Genomic DNA, 20,206 nt, shown 5'->3' with positions numbered 1-20,206 from the left:
TTGATTAGGTTGAAAAAGACCTTAAAGATCATCAAGTCCAACTACAACCTAACCATACTGTCCTAACTCTTGCCCTATTACTATCAAACCATGTAAGCAGCCATTCCTCCTCCTGTTTATATACTCCCTTCAAGTACTGAAAGGCCACAATGAGGCCACTTATTCTTTCAGACTTAGTTTCAGAACTCCTTTCTCTAGAAGTTGATGTTCCAGAGAGAAGGATGCTCTGTTACCCAAACCACTGTGTTAGTCACAGCCACGTGCTCTGCAGACAACATTGGGACTGAGTTTTTGCACCAGTAAAGCAGACTATAGCTGCCCACTGTTAAATAGAGTAACAGCAAATTCACATTTTTCTTGTTTTGTTGTTTAGATGTCTAAAATTTATCATGGGAGTAAGATTTGATTTTAAAATGTTTTAAAATTAAATCTTAAGACTTTGCTTTAAACATCCTTTTGAACAAACTTCACTTGATTCAATAAGCATCTGTGCACACTCAGTACTGCCCCACACATAAGGAGCACATGTCTTGCAATCTGCAAGACAAAAGACGGGTATGGGCATATTGGAATGCCTTGAAGAAGAGTTAACTTGGGTTTATTTTCTTTTTTTATTTTCAACATGAAGCACTACTTGAGGGCACAAAGAGGACACTGAATCTCTCAGCATCTTTGTAAAAACAAACAAACAACCAAAAAACCAAACCCACACACATTTAATACCTTTCAGCCAGACTCCCAGTGTTTTCAGACTAAAGCAAAAGGAAAGTGGAGTATCGTAACTGAATTTGGGAAGCATTTCAGCCATTTGGTCAGGCAGTAACACACACTACTGATTATATAACACCTCTACAAAATGAGTAGCCTTTTACTTTTCTGTATCTCAAGCACCAGTAGAGGTGAAGGAATAACATGCCTTCTCCAGAAGCTGCACTACACAGACAGGAAAGGGAAGAGATGACCAAAAATAACAAAAGCCTCTAAAAACTTATTTCATTTAAAGAGGGTAATTACTTTGAGCATAACTACACTGTCAGCAGCCCATCTCAGAAACCCAGGCTATTTTTATGCAAATTAAGCACAAGGAAAAGTGTATTTCTAATAAACCACACACAGACCACTCCAGCTTTCAATAGCGCCCAACTTCACACTCCCACCGACATGAGCGTGAGTTGTGTGTGTGCATCTGGGCTGGTTAAGGCCCTGGCACAGCCCTGCAGGCTGCTCCATCCTGGCACCACAGGCAGCATGTGACAAACTCCCCTCCAGTAGAGAAAGGAACAAAAAGAGCCTGGGGCTCAATCCTGTAGTGCTACAAAGGCCACCATCTGGGAGACAGAAGCACAATGCCAGTGACCAACAGGTCTTCAACTTATTGGGGGTTCTGTGTTTTTTTGGTTGTTTTCCTTCTTTTTTTTCTTCCCCCTAGTGTGTGTATGTGCTTGTCTGTACATTCATTTCTTCCTCATCCTTCTCCTTGAGTGCATTGCCTCTTTACTGATATCTGCTCCATCCAGGCTTCTTCCATTCACTGGTCCTTGTCCTGTTTTCTAGCACTGAGAAGTCTGAGGAAAACATTTGTTCCTGCCCAGATTTTACCACACCCCAACTGGAAGAACCCTGGAGGACATTTTTCCCATTTTGCTCTGCTGCTGCTCAGTGGGAGTCCCCCACCCGGAGCTGGTCACTGACCCATAGACTTACACTGGCCTCAAACAAGAAATTTGCTTTTCTGCAAACTAGGAAACTGTCAATTTCTAGAAAATGCATTCCTGGCACTCTCAAGTTTACCTGTCTGACTAGATGTTACCAATGCCACATTTAGTATGCACAAATGTCTCATTAAATGAAAAACAGAGCAAGAATGTGTTTGTGTTTATACATTCTGTCTTTGTCTGTACCACAGCACTCTCTCCCACCTCCCTTTCCCCAAGCAACACCTATCTTTTCATACAAGATCTCAGGACCAAACCTAAAGTAGTTCAGGTTCAGATCCCTAGACTATGGAGGATGTCTTTCCAACACGAAACTCCTCATAGTACAGTACCAAACAATCATAAACTGTGATGTAGAATTTATTTTTCTTCAACAGGTAACTGGAAGGTAAGTCATGCTGTGAGTGCAATTTGGTATTAATTTCACAAGGCAATGAATCACAGAACTGTCACACTGCAGGAAGGAATTGTCTATTTTGGTTCAGCAATAATCCTCTTGACCTGAAAACAGCTAGCTTTGCTAAACAAACTGTTAGTTTAATCAGACGTCTTTTTGGAAACACCCAGTTGTCATTCATCTTTAGTGTGCCTCATATCACAAAAACATAGGTTATATTATTGCTTTTTATACAATACCTTCTTTTTCGTGTATGCAAACATTGGTACTTTGGGTATCACTCAGTAAACACCCAAACCTCTGAATTCATGAGGGAGAAAGGACAGCATCTCTTTACATTGAGTAGGATTTGAACATGCAAATAGAAAAATTCTAAGAAGTACTGAGTTAAAATATCTAAAAATAGGTGATGTATAATTACACATCCTGCATAAGAGTGTATTCACGAACTTAAAGGAAGTTTGAGGAATATATACATAGTTTCCTCACAGACAGAGCATTGCTCAGTTTTCAGAAATCCCATTATATTTTACTCTTACACCAGTAAATCAGAGAGTGGTGGTGAAAACAGTTTTAGGAGGGGCTAGGGCACTGAGCACGAGCGAAGATGCAGCACGCAATTTTGTGTGACTAACTGCAGTTCTCCCAGGAAATCTGTTTTTCCTAGAAATATTATGCTATCTTGTCAGAGCTGTAGTTTAACTAATCTTATTGCATAATGTTAATATACTTAAGATCAATACACATATTTTCGAATTGAAAATATACAGAAATACATCCATTTGCAAGTAGAAAAATACAGAAAATAGATGCAGATCTAATTCAAAATTTCCTTCCTTTCTCTATTACTGTATATCTGTTTCTTTAAAACTAAAAACCCCCACCTTTTCAATTAGATAGCATTTTATCATTTCAAAGGAAATGGAGCAAGGTAATTATGATCATTCCCATTGTGCAACCTACATCTCAGCTTCAGGACTTGCTGTACATGCCCTACTTGAATCTCATCAATTGAGTTACAAAAACATCATTTTCCAGCACTGGGAGTGCCAGAATAGAAACAATAATAGGAGACGGAACCTATGACCCCTTTATAATGTAAGTATTAGCAAAGGATTTAAAAGTGGCTTACATCAGGTTTTTAAACACATACACACTTTCAGTGGGATAGCCACTTGGAAACCTCAAAGAATGTGGCAAATACTATTTATTGCTTCTCAACAAGAAGGACAAGCGCCTTCAGAATGACTGGTAAAGCCGCCTCCCTCCTCCTGTCATGAAGAGATCTCCGTTGGAACAGAGCATAATCAGGAGTCTCACTAGATAGCACTCCAATTAAACAGTGGCTTTTACGAAAGAATAAAGATAGGCAAAGCACTTCAGAGCTATGCTGTTCCTGATAAGAATCCCAAGGAAAAGTACTAGCAGTGTTCAGCTGAATCCAAGTTGCAATTTTATTCATAAAAACAATCCCTTAATGCACTGTGGTCTCTCTACGCAGCCTTCAGAAAAAAAAAAAAAAAAAGGCTTGCTGTGGTTGCTGTATTTCTTGGAGAACAGAATGTTTCATTTTGCTCTAATTCATTCTATTACTGAATTAAACTTTGATGTATTGGTCTTGACAAGTGCTTCATGTTGACTGTATTGTGTATGATAGTATAATACAAAACTCCCCATGCATTTCACACAAACTGGCTGATTAATGCAACAGATTACCTGCAGCACGGATGACAACAGAGAATCACTGCACTACTCTGCACACTAAACTCCAAATGTGCATTAGAGGGAGTGTAGGAGTACAGGGACAAAAATAAAATGGAATAAAACTAGGTCCTTAAGTTTTCCTTTCCCTCTTACTGCTTATTGCTGCTCCAAAGGTTAAAATCATACATATATTTGGCTATTATTATTTGCATTATGAATTTTTATTCTAAACTATCATCAATTACATGCTTTGATCTATGTTTGTCAAGTAATAACCACTGCAGTCTTTTTTGTTTGTTTGTTTTTTCAGTTGTTTCAAACTGCTGTAACAGACATCCATCCATTTGTCCAAATGGTTACACAGAAGAACTGAAATTTGCTTCACAATACAACATGCTTAAGAAAGCATTTAGGTATCTGTCATATGTCAATTACGTGCCCCTCTAGGCACTTATGGTACCCTACATTGATCAACTTCTCTAAAATTGACAAAACAATTTATTCACTTGCTCACAGACAATCATTTTACGGTGAAAGTATCACTAATACTGGCACAAATAACACAAATAGCAGAAATATACTATTTCATGAACATCGATGAACATTTCATGAACAACCTGAAAAGGTTCTTTGCATTTTTTAAATCGTTACCAACATTTACAACCAGCTGGTGAACAAAGGCACTCCGTCCAAAGCAGCTACTAGCTATTTTACCAGATGTTTAACTAATAATTCATTCTCAGCAGTCATCTTATTTTCAGAGACTAACAATTTTCAGGAAAAAAAGTTGATGTTTCTAGTAACTGTAAAAGCATTATGCCACCTTCATTTAAACTGATGAATTTCTCTCATACAAAACTATGAAGTTTGAGAGGAACAAGATACCCATAAAAGGAGGGAAATACCTTTCATCCCTCAAAAAAAAGCATAGACAGTCTATCTCATAGTGGGAAAGGTCAAAAAATAAATGATTACCATTACTGTGCTTACAGAACCTGAATAACCAACTATAAATGGTGAGAAGAATACATTCTGACAATCCAGTCTGAATTCTTTCACAGTCTAAGATTTCCTGGGTTATTTTCAGCTTCCATATCAAAAGCAATAGCTTTTACAAAGGAAAATACTTCAATTTTAAATTTTTTCAGTACAAGAATCTATCATACTTACTGGTGAGCTGCTCCACTGCAAGGTACCCTCACTCAAAATCTAACATTGTCTTTTTTAAAATTTGTCCAGCTTCACTTAAAATTTCCAGCCATCTTTATTTGTTAAGCTAAGTTGTTTCTAGTCTGTTTAGGTCTCCTTATATCCTTTGTCTTGTTTTGATAGACACAAGATAACTAAGGTTGTTTTATCTCTCACTTTAAATAACCTTCCAGTTTTCCAGTTATCTTCCTATTATCCATTCAAAAGAAAACTGGAACATAACACATAGTTAGATTGCTGGACTGCAGTAAAGCTCTGAGAAGTTAGTGAAGACTCTTTCAATTCATAGATCTACCACTTCCCCCATCTCTCATATTTACTAGAAGTTGTAGCAGAAAACTCTGTAGTATTAAGCAGAGGTATGAAAAATAAAGAGAAAAGGAGGAAAAAATATGCTAACGCATGTTTAAGACCATAGTACAACTCTGATGTTTATTTTGAAAGTCACAATTTCATATTTAGGGCAGCAGTGTGTACCAGCTCTGACTTTTTTTTTCTTTTTTTTTTTTAATGTGTATTTTGAGTAAATCAGTTAAACAGCTTAGGAATAAAAACTTTAAAAATTGCTTTAAAGTGGGTATACGTGAAGAAATTCGGCTTCTACTGCTAAAAGGTGCTTTCCACCCAACTCAACTACATGGAAACCCACAATTTATGTGCACTAAAAATAAAAGCTTAAAGCTATGCTTGCACATTTGAATTACTTTTAGCATTCTTCCTCAAATCAGTAAAAGCAGCTTTAGCACAGGAAAAAATACCTTCTTTGAAAACAGCTCCCACCTGCTGTCATACTACAGCCTCATGGACACGACAGCCACAAAAATCCTCATTTTTAGTATCATTATGACAGAAACCAATCTTCTACTGTTGATAATGAATGAGGGAGGAAATCACCTCAGAAGAGGTGGACAGAACACATCTCTGTAGAAAGGTGGCCTGGCTTCATTCACCATGGAAATGAAAGTGACAGCAACAACTGAGACACTCTAGGGCCGTGATAGCAATTTCTTTAAGTTGTCATCCATAATTCAGGCTGCAGAGCAGCAGAAGCGTCTTGTGTTGATAACTCAGAAGTACTGTTAATTTAGTGCCTCCAATAGCATAAATCATTTCAATGCAGTGACATATATATTAACACCTTAATCTGTGAAAGAACAATGCAACCTTATGTGTGCCTTCAGTTCGTGCACATTTTCTAACTATACAGCAGCTGCACCATGGCAGCTAAGACTGAAAAAATCAACAGGGATCAAAGGATTACCTGTTAAGCAAAGACAGCCTATTGGATGCTATACGGACATAGACACAAATATCTATGACATCACTCTACCTAAGCCTCGCAGCTGAGCAAAGCACAATGCATCCCACCACTTTTGAAACACAGCTGTTCCAACAGTTTTCACTTCAAGGCCAAAAATGTGATACATGAAATTGCTTTATCTAAACTAGGAAATTTTAAAGTTATTTTCCAAAGGTGCAGGAATCATGTAAATACTGACATACATCTGATGTTAAAATTTGAAAATTACATTCTTGACATACCACTTCAGAAATACCAGAAATTATAAGAAAAAATCCATATTTCTGCTGCATAGTTGATACTACACCAGGAATGCATGAAGTATGAAGCTTAATAAAAAATGGTGTTAGAGCACAAAAACTGCAATGAATTTGTAACTTCAGTGATTCTTTTTATGGCAGCCCTGAAGTAGCCACCAGATCTAGCATCAAGAAGGAATTTCTCTAGTGGCATACTGGCAACAATTCCAACTGCTTTTGTGCCTTTCTCCCCTCTCCCTTAAGAGCTAAGCAGAGATAATTTGCTTACAACAGCTGGCATGTCTCATTTGTACAAGTTTGTCTGTCTCTCTAATTGCAAAGGGAAGGAATACCTGAAACAGAAATATAGATTGAAAATAGCTCCATTTAGGGTTAAAAGAATTTAACTTGCTATTTCTAGAGATAAATATAAGCTTGTATCAGAAAAATTTAGAGTGGTTTTCAAAATCAAAAAGCCCTATTTAACTCAATCACTAGCTTGCTTGAGGAAAAATAGTAATTAAGTCTTTCTTAATTAATCTATAATGATTCTTTACCTATATTCAACATCTGGAATTATGTTTTAAATGTAGAACAAAGTGTTACTAACAAGACGTTATGCATCATCCTTTAGGAACTACACTGCAGTATTTTTATGTGATGTGACCTTGTAAAATGATGTTTTAGTTCTGAAGTTTAGTGTGAAAATGTATCACTAATCCAGAAAACTGTTGAAATATCAGCAAACAAACTCAAATTAGATCACCAGGATGTCACAACACTTAAGAGGTAGCTCACATTAGCTTTAAGTGCTTTAAGAGTGAAATTAGGTATAATGAAGAATACTAGACCTGCTAGAGCAATTATATGCTTTCCTGCTCAGGAAATATCTTTACGGGAACAATCCACTCTGCATGCCTAGTAGGAAGAGAAGTGAGATGGTCACCAAGGAAAGCTTGATGCCACAAAACTTCAGAACTAACAAGTTCTGAAGCATTAGAGAGCATCCAGTTGGATATACAGAATGCCATTTTAGTTCTCCTCAATTTTGTGAAATAAAAGAACCAAATGAGATCAAAATAATCAGGACAAAAACCCAGAACACGTCTGACCATTATTCGCGGCCTTGCATTGCAAGAGCTCTCTGGAGCTTCCCTATGAAAAAGCCACCATCTTTCTGTTCCATACAACGATAGTCTCTGAACAACTTCCCTCCCCCTTAAACTGCTCTTAAATATCAAAATGGAGGTAATCTGCTGGAAATGTTTGTTTTGAAACATGCAAATTATGTGAAGTTTCTTCACAGGAAAGGCAGGCAACAGGATGTAAAAACAATGAAAATGGTAATGCACACAAAAAAATCTGATCCTGTGATCTACATGTTGACAAGCTGTTGGGCTCCATCACTCTACCAAGTAGTAGATACTTGTCTTAGATTTTTCTACTTGACTGCTTTCATCAGATTAAGCATCAGGGATTTAATTTAACAGTTTTGGCTTTATTAAGCTGTCACAAGCACAGCCCCACTTTGATAACAGTAGCTGCTCCAATTATGGCTTGGTTTAGGGTTGTCAAGTATAATGATTCATTCATGGCACGTGAGAAGCAATAAAAGGTTGTTTTGCATTACAGCTTTAAAGATGTGGGCACTTTTTTCATTTAATTTGTCACTTAGCTTTTGCTAAGAGGACATTTAAATTGCAGTAGAAGGCAAATGGGTCTTTTAGTTTGAATGTAATCCCCATCTTTAAATGATCTGTAATGGCACAATGTTCGAGTGGGAACACTATTGTTTCACAGTGGGCCCTGATGGTGACACGTGACATTTGTATTCAGGTCCTGTATTATCCATGTGGCTAAAGGGCTTCCAATTTCATTTCACAGCCAGAAGCCAGCAGAAAATGCCAATTAACTTGCAGATCCCACTTGCCGACAAAACTGAGTCTCTTCTCTATGTCTGGCATCTAGCAGCGCTCAACATTAATTCCAAAGCAGAGCTTTGCAGCCCTCACAATCCCTGTGCTGGGGCACAAAGTCAAATTCTCCCCTTTTATTAAGGTAATATTCTCCCCTTTGTAGACCACAAGCAACTTTTACTTAATTTTGATGGATGAATATTATAGAATTACTGCTATAGTAAGATTGCAAGGACCAGTTTTTTCCTCTAGAGTACGAAGGTTAACTGATCCTTCCTTGAAATCAGAGATCTGAGTTCAATGGATATCAGCAGATAACTCACTGTGCATTTCCACATTCCTCCATTTTATCAATGCAATTTAATTAAAAAGGCAATACAAGGGCTTCAGACAATTAATCATTTTGATATACTGAAGTCTTCCACCATGGTCACTGAGAGTTAAATGCCTAAAGATCAGCATATGGAATTTACTTACTGAAACAAAACACCATTTAAACAGCAACAATGTGAAGAAATCCAGCTCAGCTTTAAAATCTGGAAAGTGCATTCACATATTACTGTGGCAAGTTGGAAGTGTTCAGCAGTGCACCACTGAAGTCACATTTACGTTTCTTTAGCAAGAAAAGTATATGAGGAAGGCTTATAACCTCAGCCTGTAATCTTGACCTTGACAATACCACACGTTTGGAGTTCCGTAAGTAGTACTAAGCTCAACCCACTCTTTGACGTACAATAAGGGAAATCAGCTGAGTATAATTGTTACATTCTTCCTCTTGATCTGAAGGCTTTAAAAAACAACAAAAAAGCCCTACAAACAACTAGTTAGTTAACTGGAGTCTTTTGAACCATTGCTTACTGAATTGTATTAGAAAATTGCCAAGCTCCCACTTAGAGGCAAAGTACTCACTTTTAATCAACTTATTTAAATCAGCACCTCTGAACACTCAAACCCGACTTCTAATGAAGTCAGTGCAATTTACCATAAACTCCAGTAGAAACTGATCAGAGACTTGTGTGCCCTTTCAGTACCCTTGCCAACGCTCAATGGCAAGCAGGAAGCATCAGTTAAGTTCTAATGAAAGGCTCAAGTGACACAGTAAAGGAGTAAAGCTGAAGTTATTTAACTACGTTTACAAGCCTATGCCAAGATGGAACTGACAAAGTGGCCATAAGCCTAGTGGTTGGCAGACAGCATACCAGGGCATGCAAGCAAGCCTTTATTAAGCAGAGCCTATATTTACATACTTCACATGTCCTAAAGTCTTCCATAACTACCATGCTAAATTGCTACTCACCTGCAAAATAAGTGAGATCATAAATAACTTTTTTTTAATAAAAGCCATACATGTTTACCACTCTCAGAGTACTGTGAACAGATAATACAGTAAGTGAAGTATGCAAAGGCCTGCCCCACCCTTTTTATTGTTATTTTAGTTCCCTGTCAGCCAAGAAGATGAGAACAAGACAGGAAACAAACATTGTTTTAAAATATATTGATAGCCAAGTTCTCTCTGCCACTACCAGAACTGTCAGTCCCCACAGACATCCTGCTTCTTCTTCTGTAGTTTGCTACTGTAATTCCAGCTTGTCTTACAACCTCTTTCACATATATATTTATTTATTTATTTATTTATTTATATATTTGTTTTTTTATTTAAGTGATGCATGTTTCATCTGGAATAAGGGACACGTCTAACTATAATGAAATAAAGGTGAGATCTTAACAAAAACATGGGAGCAGCTTGTACTTTTCACACAAGATAGGAGTCGAGTTGGAGACATTCATCCAGTTAAGAGCAACTTCATGGAACCTGCTCAGCACTACCAGTGGTAGGGATTCTGCCAGAGTGGGGATGACCTGGAGAGTTCACCAATGTGAAAACAAGCTGGAAGTAAAAGAACCAAGTTGTGTTCAACTAGGCACCTGACATGGATGAAATACTGGTTACTGAAAATGTCTCTCAGGATCAAAATACTTTGACAGCATCAAAGGAGACAGAGCAGTGCAGGACTGAAACAGCAGAGCCTACCTCAGATTACAAATACAGCAGCTGAAGTAGTGGTGAAGCTGAAGGTTGCACTGTGGTTTTCTGGGAGTGGCAAGTATAATTCTGATCAAATAAAGGTAAACTAATCAATTACATTAATTTAAAACATTGTTTATTTGATGCTGCAAAGAGAGGGATTCTACTTCCTCCACTTTGGATAGGTATTATCAAGAAGATGATGACAATATGACACTGAATTAACAAGAGGAGCTGCTAAGAAAATTTAACAAAACCTTTTACATTTACCAGCAGTATGTGTTAAGAATGCTACAGGTAACAGATGGAGAGCTCATTTCTATCTTTCCACCGCCTACCAGCTCAATTCACATATGCAATGAAGCATGAGAATCTCCAGTACTCAGCATGATGGAATATGATTTTTGCTACATTTATGTCCAGTTAAGCACATGTTGGTAAAAAGCACTATTCCCAAAGCATCATAAAAATGCCATGCTACAGTGGTTGTTACACTTAAGGCAAAGTTATCACAGCATCACAGAATTGTAGGGGTTGGAAGGGACCTCTAGAGATCATTTAGTCCAACCCCCCTGCAAAGCAGACTCCCTACAGCAGGCTGCACAGCTAGGCGTCTAGGTGGGTCTTGAATATATCTAGAGAAGGAGAATCCACTATTCTCCTGGGCAGCCTGTTCCAGTGCTCCGTCACCCTCACTGTGAAGAAGTTCCTTCACGTTCTGGTGCAGAAGTTCCTATGCTCCAGTTTATGGCTGTTTCCCCTTGTCCTGTCCCCACAAACCACTGAAAAGAGGTTGGCCATGTCCCTTTGACTCCCACACTTAAGATATTTATAAACATTAATAAGATCCCTTCCCAGTCTTCTTTTCTCAAGGCTAAATAGACCCAGGTCATCCAGCCTTTCCTCATAGGGGAGATACTCCAGGCCCTTTATCATCTTCATGGCCCTCTGCTAGACTCTTTCCAGCAGATCTGTCTTTTTTTGTACTGGGAAGCCCAGAACTGGATACAGCATCCCAGGGGGGGCCTGACCAGGGCAGAGTAGAGGGAAAGAATCACATCCTCTGAACTGCTGGCCATGTTCCTTCTAATGCACACCAGTATTCTACTGGCCTTCTCAGCCACCAGGGCATACTGCTGGCTCACGGCCAACCTGTCATCCACCAGGACCCTCACATCCTTCTCCACAGAGCTCCTCTCCAGCAGGTTTTGTCCCAGACTGTATTGAAACTTGTGGTTATTCCTTCCCACATGCAAGACTCTTTTCACATTTGTTTTTGTTGAATCCCATCTGGTTTCTTGCTGCCCAGCTCTCCAGTCTGTCTGGGTCTTGCTGAATGGCAGCATAGCCTTCGTGTGCGTCAGCCACTCCTCCCAGTTTTCTATCATTAGCACACTTGCTGAAGGTAGTCACTATCCCCTCATCAAGGTCGTCAATGAAGTCTTGGAACAAGATTGGACCCAGCACCGACCCCTGGGGAACACCACTAGTCACAGGTCTCCAACTGGTAAGTGTTATATCAACACTCACTCTAGTAAATCTCACCTGCTACGATAAATAATGTTTTTCACCATACAAAACTATAATCTCAGCTAGACAAGCCAATCTTTATTAGCCTAATGCTTCATTTAGAGTGAACATTATTTATGCTAATATTTCATCTAGTCTCAGACCCACCAGACTACATGAAATCAATCATGGTCATTTTTAACCTTTACAAGAAGGAAAAGTTATGTTGACTTTTCCCTTCTAAAAGAAGGAAAATTATTCTTGACTTACTTCTACTTCACCTTACTTCATTTAGCTTTGTTTTGCACCCCTTAAACATATCAAGACCATTATGAGTTTTGGCTCTGTTCTCCACAGTGTTTACTTATAGTCTCATGGGCATTGTTTGTAAGTTATTATATATATGCACCTTTCATGCCACGCGAGTCAGAAATAGCTATATTGGTCAGAATGCATCTCAAGACAGGCTCCTCCAAGTCTAGACTTGAAGTGTCTTCCCAGACTCAGTGAAAGCGCACGTAACTACTAAAATTTCCACAAACACAATGCAATTTCATCATGCATGTGCATCTTCAGCTTGCTTTCAGAAAGCCTCCAAGACAGCAACAAAACCTTACTGCAGCTAAGATATACCATGTTAATCTTTTCACACACTCAGTGAATTATCTTCTAGATAAACAAATCAGATTTACTATCATCTAAAAAAATCCAGGTCACTTATCACTGTTATATTTTACATGTCTATAATACCCACTTGATAATAGTTTGTTCCAGTGCCTTACACTCTATGAATGCAACGCTGGCAGTTACTAAGTATTTTTCTTTCCCACTTGCTTACCTTCCTTTACAATCTTGATGACATCTACCTTCAACTTTTTCTAGTTTTCCTTCCCTACCACAAATTCTTATATGTTGAGAACTTCTCAAGCTGTTACAAAGACTTCAAAACTGCATCAGCAAGTTTCTGAAACCATTTAGACTAAGTGCCTTCAGACTTTACTAGTCTAAGTATTCCTTGTCCATATCAGCCTGCATTCCTCTCTCTGCTGTACAATTCACATATCTGGTCACAAATACCTTTTCTGTAGAGCAGTGTTAACTGTTTCAGCCCTCAGTTATGTGACCTCCTTCCCAGCTACGTAACAGACTTCTTTCCTTTGTTGTAGTCTTCTCATACTCTTAATGAATCTCCTCTTTTTGGCTTCTCTCTCTTCTTTTGAAGTGATCTCTTCCTTAACCTATCCAGTTCATTGCTATTAGTTTATATACCTACCCTCAGTTGTATACATTTTCACTTCTTGCTTCATTTCTTTAGATTCTCAAGTCACTTACTTATTACCTGTTGCAATCATAATTATTTCATACCACGCCTCGTGTCCTTCAATTACATTGTCTCATACAGTAGATCAGAAATTCAACTTCACCCAACCCTAACTGAACAAGCAAAGCTGCATAAAGCTAACTTCTTTTACCTAGGACCACAACAGCTTCCCTCCACCCCCAAACACATAATTGTTTCATTGTACATATGAATAGCAGATGATTTTGAAGTTTGTGCATTTACCCAGTTCATCCCAGAGCTGCCTATACTTGTCAGTCATTGTAGTTCCTTGTTGTCTCCAAAGTGCCAAACGAGGGTCAGCCATGAACTGCTCCGTTATCAACGTCAACATGCGAGCTCCATTTGAATCTCTCATCTTAAGCATCTCTCGCACCTAGGAAATGAGCCTTTTAATACAAACTTGAAAAAAAGTTCCACACAGTACAGACAGCATTTCACTGTTAAACATTCCACCACTGTTAAATAATAATATTAATATATACGAAGTGACATTCTTAAGTGAAAACAATAGTCTTCGTTCCCACTTTTAACTATTTGATTTCAGTATCTCTATGCAATTCTGCAAACGCTTCTTCCACAAGTAATCTACACATGTATTATGCAACCTGCTGCAAAACTATCATTTCTACAGGTTTCTCCAACATTTTAAGGTAGGAAAAGAAGAGAAAAACAAAGATGCAGATTGTAGAGATGTTACTTCATTTCTTTAAATTTAATTTTGAGACACGAGACTCTGGACCATGGCTGTTCAACAGCTCATGATTAACTTATCATCACATTCTTAAGGCTTTTATATTTAGAAGAAAAGAACTTGGAGTAAGACACTAACAAATACAGTCTGGCTAGAGGAATGAGAGGAGAGAAAGAAGGGAAACCTTAAGACATTCAACACACCTTTGCAAAAAGCAAATTGAGCTGCTTCCCTGATCCATGGTATCCACCCTGTGAGAGGAAGAGTTTAACTTGTTCTTGGACCTGTTCCTCATCCAAATGCCAGCAGTTTTCATCATCTATGCTAGCACCTGCTGTTGGGTCAGGAGCACCTGCAAACAGCAAGAAAAGAAATTATGTTGTAGATGAAGATGAAAGGTTCATGAGTCCAAAGGAGAGAAGTATTGCAAAGGTTTATGGATTCGTGTTTTCTCCTGTTTTGAACATCTTGGCTTCAATCTAAGCATTCTTTAAAGTAGATTTTAAAATGTCTCCTCAATAGTCTTAAGCATTTAGTGGGAAAGAAATAATAGCCTACCAAATGCTATTTAAATAAGCAGTATTTTATAATAAAACATTAAAATAAAAATGAGGTTTTTCCTCTCATCTCAGTAGGTATACTAGAATGCTTTTACAAAGAAAATTACACTTTGTGTAACACTTCTACTACTGCGCTGTTAAAACCACTCTCCCCAAAACACGTGTAATTCCTGTATCTTCTGCAATCTTACTCATGTTTAAGTGACTACTAGTGAGCACTGCTACAGATGAACATGAGGAAAGTAATCACCTCAGTGTCTCTGAGCTGTGATGACTCTGCAAAGCTAAACAAAGAACAAAAAAAAATCCCCAAATAAATTCAAAGTCTTAAAGCACTGAAGGCACATCCAGCATAAAAATACTTTAATGCTCATGCTTCTGAATGAGAATTTTAATGCAGACAGTGTTATCAGCACAGAGTGAATTCAAGTGAATTAGACAAGTGCAAACTGTAACAACTGCGATTTACATCAGGATGCACTTTGGCATTTTACAGTTGAGATACGTGATTTTCCACTGGTGGCCTTTTCTGAAGGCTAAAGATTTAACTAAAACAAGTTCTTGCATCATTGAGAAATCTACATATTTCTGAATAAACCCATACTTCCACTGAGTATTTTTTAAAAGGTATTTAAAGTGAGAAATTTGAAATGCACTTATCTAAGCTGTCAAGGTAGTGTATCACTATACCAGATGCAGAGTATTTTAAGCATGCCCAAGATTCAACTAGACATTTTCATGTTGAGCTTGTCACTACTGTGGAATTTCTACCTCTGTTGGCTTTTAAGAAGATGTTAGAAACTCAATCACATTACGCAATTTATCACCTTTAAATTGCAATCCGTGATACCTCTGTAGCCAATGCTAAACGAAGAATGTTGGAGGAAGTGAAAATTATACAGTCAGATTTGTAAAAGCTCACTTTCAAAAAGTCGTGAGAACTCGAAACATAAAGCTATCTATAACTCTTCAGATGAACATGAATTAAACATTGATTCTATTGATTTAAGCCTTCATTTCACGTTTGCAGCTGTGCCACGCAGGTGAAGCTTTCCAGCAGTTGCAATGAATGGTAGGATCTTTATTCAATGAAAACACAACAGAAAGATTTAAAAGGTCACAGGGATGTGTTGTCTTCTAGCTGCTGAGAGTATTAAAAAAATCTTTTGGCTCAGCAACTTCCTAAATTTTCTCCAACTTCAGAACCTACAACTAGGAATGCAGCACTGCTGTCCTTACAAATGTATACTTAGATTAATAAGAAATTGCATCTTTGAAGATGTGAAAGAATTCTCTTGCCTTCCACAGGAAACATAAGAGTGCCTCAGAAGACAGAAATTAAGCCCAAAACAGTACAAACAAAAAAATTAAGAACTTCTGTGAGTGCTTACATTTTACTGCGCTAGTTTCATTGGACTTTCAGATCAGTCAGCAACATGAGACACTTGCTGATAAGTCTTCAGTTCTAAAGACTGAGATAAAAAGTGAAATCAAGTCACAGGAGAATGAGCAATGTGGCTGTTGCACAGACCCAGGTCTGTATTATCACCTTGCAAACAGCTTAAATATTTCATTGCTCTAAAATGCAGAGAAAAAGATCTGTGAAATTGAATTAAATAAAAACACTGATATACAAAACATATGTATCCCTTAGTTGAGCAGAGATTTGTCTTTAAAAAGTCTTGATATAGCTACTTTTAAATTGCATTAAAAATAGCTCAAGATTCCTCAGCTAAGCTTCCCTATTTAAGGAAAAAAAAAAAAAAAACCAAAATTCTTTCCATAGCTGTTTACATTTTATCAGAAGCTCATCAGTCAGCATGTGCTGCAAGGTTAAATTTCATTGCAGCTACCACAGATGCTTTAACAACAGGGCTCCTGCCCGGCAGCCAGGATGCCTCCTGCCCAGGCCCATGGCTGTGCTTCCACCCAGGTCCCTTTTCCCAGCAGGATCCCAAATATACTTTCACTGGGGACTTATTTACATTGTACTACACTTACACAAGCACTGTTTTTTATGCCAGTGAGTTAGACTACCGTAAAAGCTGAAGTTGTCACACTGAGAGTCTGAACTTTAAGACAGGATTCAATTCAGTACTATAGCCACTTCTGATTTGGAGTTATTTTCCTCAAGACAAGGCTACAATCAGTATGATAAATTTTTTTAAAGTCAGGCTGTATAATGAAATGTCAGCATATGTTTAACTGGTACCAGCAAGGTCTGTAGTTCACTGACCCTTCCAAACCACTGGCAGCCATCATCAGAAGCCACAGGCTAACAAGGCACGGAGACAGTGTGCACAGTTGAGGCGAGCCCAGACCCTGTCAGAATCACAGAATCAGAAGGGTTTGAAGGGACCTCAGGAGATCATTGAGTCCAACTCCCTGCTAAAGCTGGTACCCTACAGTAGGTCACATAGGCAGGCGTCCTGCTGGGTCTTGAATATCTTCATAAAAGGAGACACCACACTCTCTCTGAGCAACCTGCTGCAGTGCTCCACCACCTTTACCATAAAGAAGTTCTTCTGCATGTTAGTATGAAACTTCCAATATTCAGATTTTAGGTAATTTCTCCTTGTCCTATTGCTGCGCAGCACTGAGAAGAGCCTGGCCTCATCCACTTGCCTCCCCCCTCCCTTCAGATACTTCTAAACATTTATCAGATCTCCTCTCAGTCTTCTTTTCTCCACGCTAAACAAACCCTGGTTACTCAGTCTTTCCTCATACTGGAGATACTCGAGGCTGTTAATCATCTTTGCAGCCCTTCACTGGATTGCTGGATCCCTTGTCATTTCTGAACTGGGGTCCTTCTCCACAGAGCTCCCTCCTCTCCAGCAGGTCATCCCCTAACCTAATCTACTGATCTGTGCATCCCGACATCACTGCCAGGGAATTCTCTGCTCTCACTGCTTGCATTGCTGGTTTTCAGGCCTGCAAACTACTATCTCCATGTCTCTCAACCAGATGTTTTCTGAGACTCTTGTATTAATATGCAGTAAGATGAACAATCACTAACTGAGCCTTTCTTCTGCTCACACACATACCACTTTTGAACAACAGGCTTTCTAAACTTCAACTTCTCTTCCAAAGACACGGGACCAGGCTAGTAGAGGAGAAACTGTTTAAAAAAGCAACAGGATTTCAGGGGGCACTGCCTTAGATGCTGATAAATACTGTCTAAACAGTAACTGGCAAGGAGTGCCAAGCTCTGAACGTTTGGTCCCAAGGCAGCAGCTTAGCTCCAGCAGCAGCATGGCTCTGGATAGGCACCTCAAGGCTTTGACCAAAGGAAGCCCGGAGCCAGGCAGTCTGAATGTCATCTCTGCAACACCGCTTGGTACCAAGAGCAAATCCCTTTCCCCACTTATAAACTAGGAATAAATATTACTTACATGCTTTAGAGAGGTGTCATAAGGATAAATTAGCTCACATTTGAACCATGAAAGTGAAAAGCACTGTATAATTATACTAAATACTAAAACCTGTAATTAAACTGTGTCAGTTTATAGACACTTGCATATTAATCTTCCCCCCCTTCAACCTCTGGCTTTGTTAACTTCTGTCATGACTGGTCTTTGAAATAAGTTTGATGTCATGTACTTAAAAACAGTTAAATACCATAAATACAGTATTTGGCATACAGATACAGCTAGGCATTTACTCATGCTCTTTTACTAAAATTAATACACCCATATGATCTTAGCAATCAAAGTAGTACTGAATTGTTGGTGACACTGAACACTGAAATGAAATTTGAAAACAGAGGTAGCAAACTTTCACATTTATTGTCCTAACAGGCCACAAGTTAAGCATAAACAACTTCCAAGCTCTAAGAAGCAGAAGCATTTAAAAAAATTAAACACTGAGCAGTTACATAGCAATTCTTACTGCAACTGCTTGCAAAATGAGCACCATTTAAGATCTGGCGTTGAGAGCCTCGAGAACAAGGCTAAGGAGAACCAAAGCAAGGAACATTAAATAAAATAGGCTAAAATTAGTCAACATCACAAAATACTCAGGACCAGATCAACAGCAAAATATGATTAAAATAAAAGAATGTGGTTTTTAAGGCCTGAAATGTTTTAACCTTCAACTTGAACTTCTCTGAATTACTCATCCATAGTCATGCTGAACTTTTTGAACTTCACATCATAAAAGTCTTCTGAATTTAAGTGTACAAATGAACAGTAGATCAGTTCAATGTCATTGTCATCCCATGGTAGTGTTAGGAGCAGATATTTAAAATAGCAACAACTAAGAAGTACTGTTTACTGAGTAGTATACAAAGGCACAATAGCCCCAACTAGAAAACAAGTTTGCTGTACACTGATTCGCAACAAAACAGCAATTGATTTTATAAAACTAGCATACTCAGAACTATTCTAAATAATAATTATGTAAAACAAAATATCATGAAAGTAATAATTCAAGAATACTGGTACGCCTTTAATTTTCCCAAATGAGTCAAAGTTAAAATATAGGTCACTTCATCTGGTCCTTAACATCAGAACTTTTGGACAGAATACAACACCTGTTAAGCAGAGCACAGCATCAGAGAAAAAGAACAACTGCAGCGAAGCAGCAAGTGCTAGTAACAGAAAAGGTACAAACAGCACACGCTGTGGTAAGTTACTGAGGTAAGTTAGTTACACTCCCCTCCTCTCAAAAAATTTACCTTCCAAAAACTTCTTCCCGTTTCATCTGCAAAATGCTGTAACTTATCAGCTGACAATTCCTAACCTGTCCTGCTAAAATCCTAGTCTCACAAATGCGACACAGCACTAAGTTTCAAAGTCTGCTTGCATATGGCAGATAAAAACTTACTTATCAGTCTAGACTAGCATGCACTGTTTTTATTGTCCCTTTATTTTTATGTTCCGTATCTCAGAAGAAAAACTAACCATTTATTTTCTGTGTAAGTTCTATTTTAATGTTTAGCAAATGTGCAAAATCCTTTCCTGAAAATATAAATTTAATAAAAAACATTATCTTTGTTTCGCAGTTACTAAACCTTCATTTCAGTTTATATTAGACTTCTTTATTTACCACTGCTTGGGTTTCTGAGATTTGCCTAGTTTTGACTAGCTTTTTGTTACTTCCTTCCCGTTACTTGGATCACTACATAATTCTAAGAATAAACACTAGAGCACTTAATATTTACCTACCTTGAAAGAAAACTGCTTGTTATTTCCTATATTCCTCTCCTGCTACTAGATTCTCAATTTTGTTGGTTTAAGCAGGCTCATGTAAAAGAGTCTCTCTTTTTAAAATACAGTTTACCTTCTTTTTACCTTCTTCAATAATAAATATTTCCTTTTTCACTTTTAGGGAACTCTAATAGATTGGAAACACACTGTATTCTGTTGTTCAGCCCTACCCTACATTACCCACTAATAACTAGAGCAGGCATGGAAGATGATAACTCAGCTTTCTATCCCCATGCTTCTTAGACTATCTCCCTATTCCTTCTGCAGTGAGGCTCAGTCAGAAAACAAGAGAGAATACAATGCCGCTTGCATCAACTGAGGGTCTAAAAAAGGATTCATCACTTCACAGACTGTGCCATTAGTATAAGCCACTCCACTAGCTTCCCCCAGT

The 20,206-nt window shown here is 38.2% G+C and overlaps 1 protein-coding gene across 4 annotated transcripts in view; it reads right to left on the bottom strand.

Moving 5' to 3' along the window:
• Positions 1-20,206, bottom strand: part of ZSWIM6 (zinc finger SWIM-type containing 6) — a 113,855-nt gene that overhangs the window by 30,591 nt on the left and 63,058 nt on the right. For all 4 annotated transcript variants that reach the window (XM_085212581.1, XM_085212583.1, XM_085212585.1 and 1 more), the window contains exons 3-4: positions 14,252-14,400; positions 13,580-13,730 (exon numbers count right to left, since the gene is read on the bottom strand). In XM_085212581.1, the coding sequence (XP_085068707.1) occupies positions 13,580-13,730; positions 14,252-14,400 (300 nt within the window). The remainder of the gene's footprint in view (positions 1-13,579; positions 13,731-14,251; positions 14,401-20,206) is intronic.

This window comes from Meleagris gallopavo, chromosome Z (genome assembly GCF_905368555.1).
Source record: "Meleagris gallopavo chromosome Z, MGAL_WU_HG_1.1, whole genome shotgun sequence".
NCBI lineage: Eukaryota > Metazoa > Chordata > Aves > Galliformes > Phasianidae > Meleagris > Meleagris gallopavo.
Note: the sequence above shows the minus strand (reverse complement) of the source record. Positions and strands in the feature narration are given on the sequence as shown.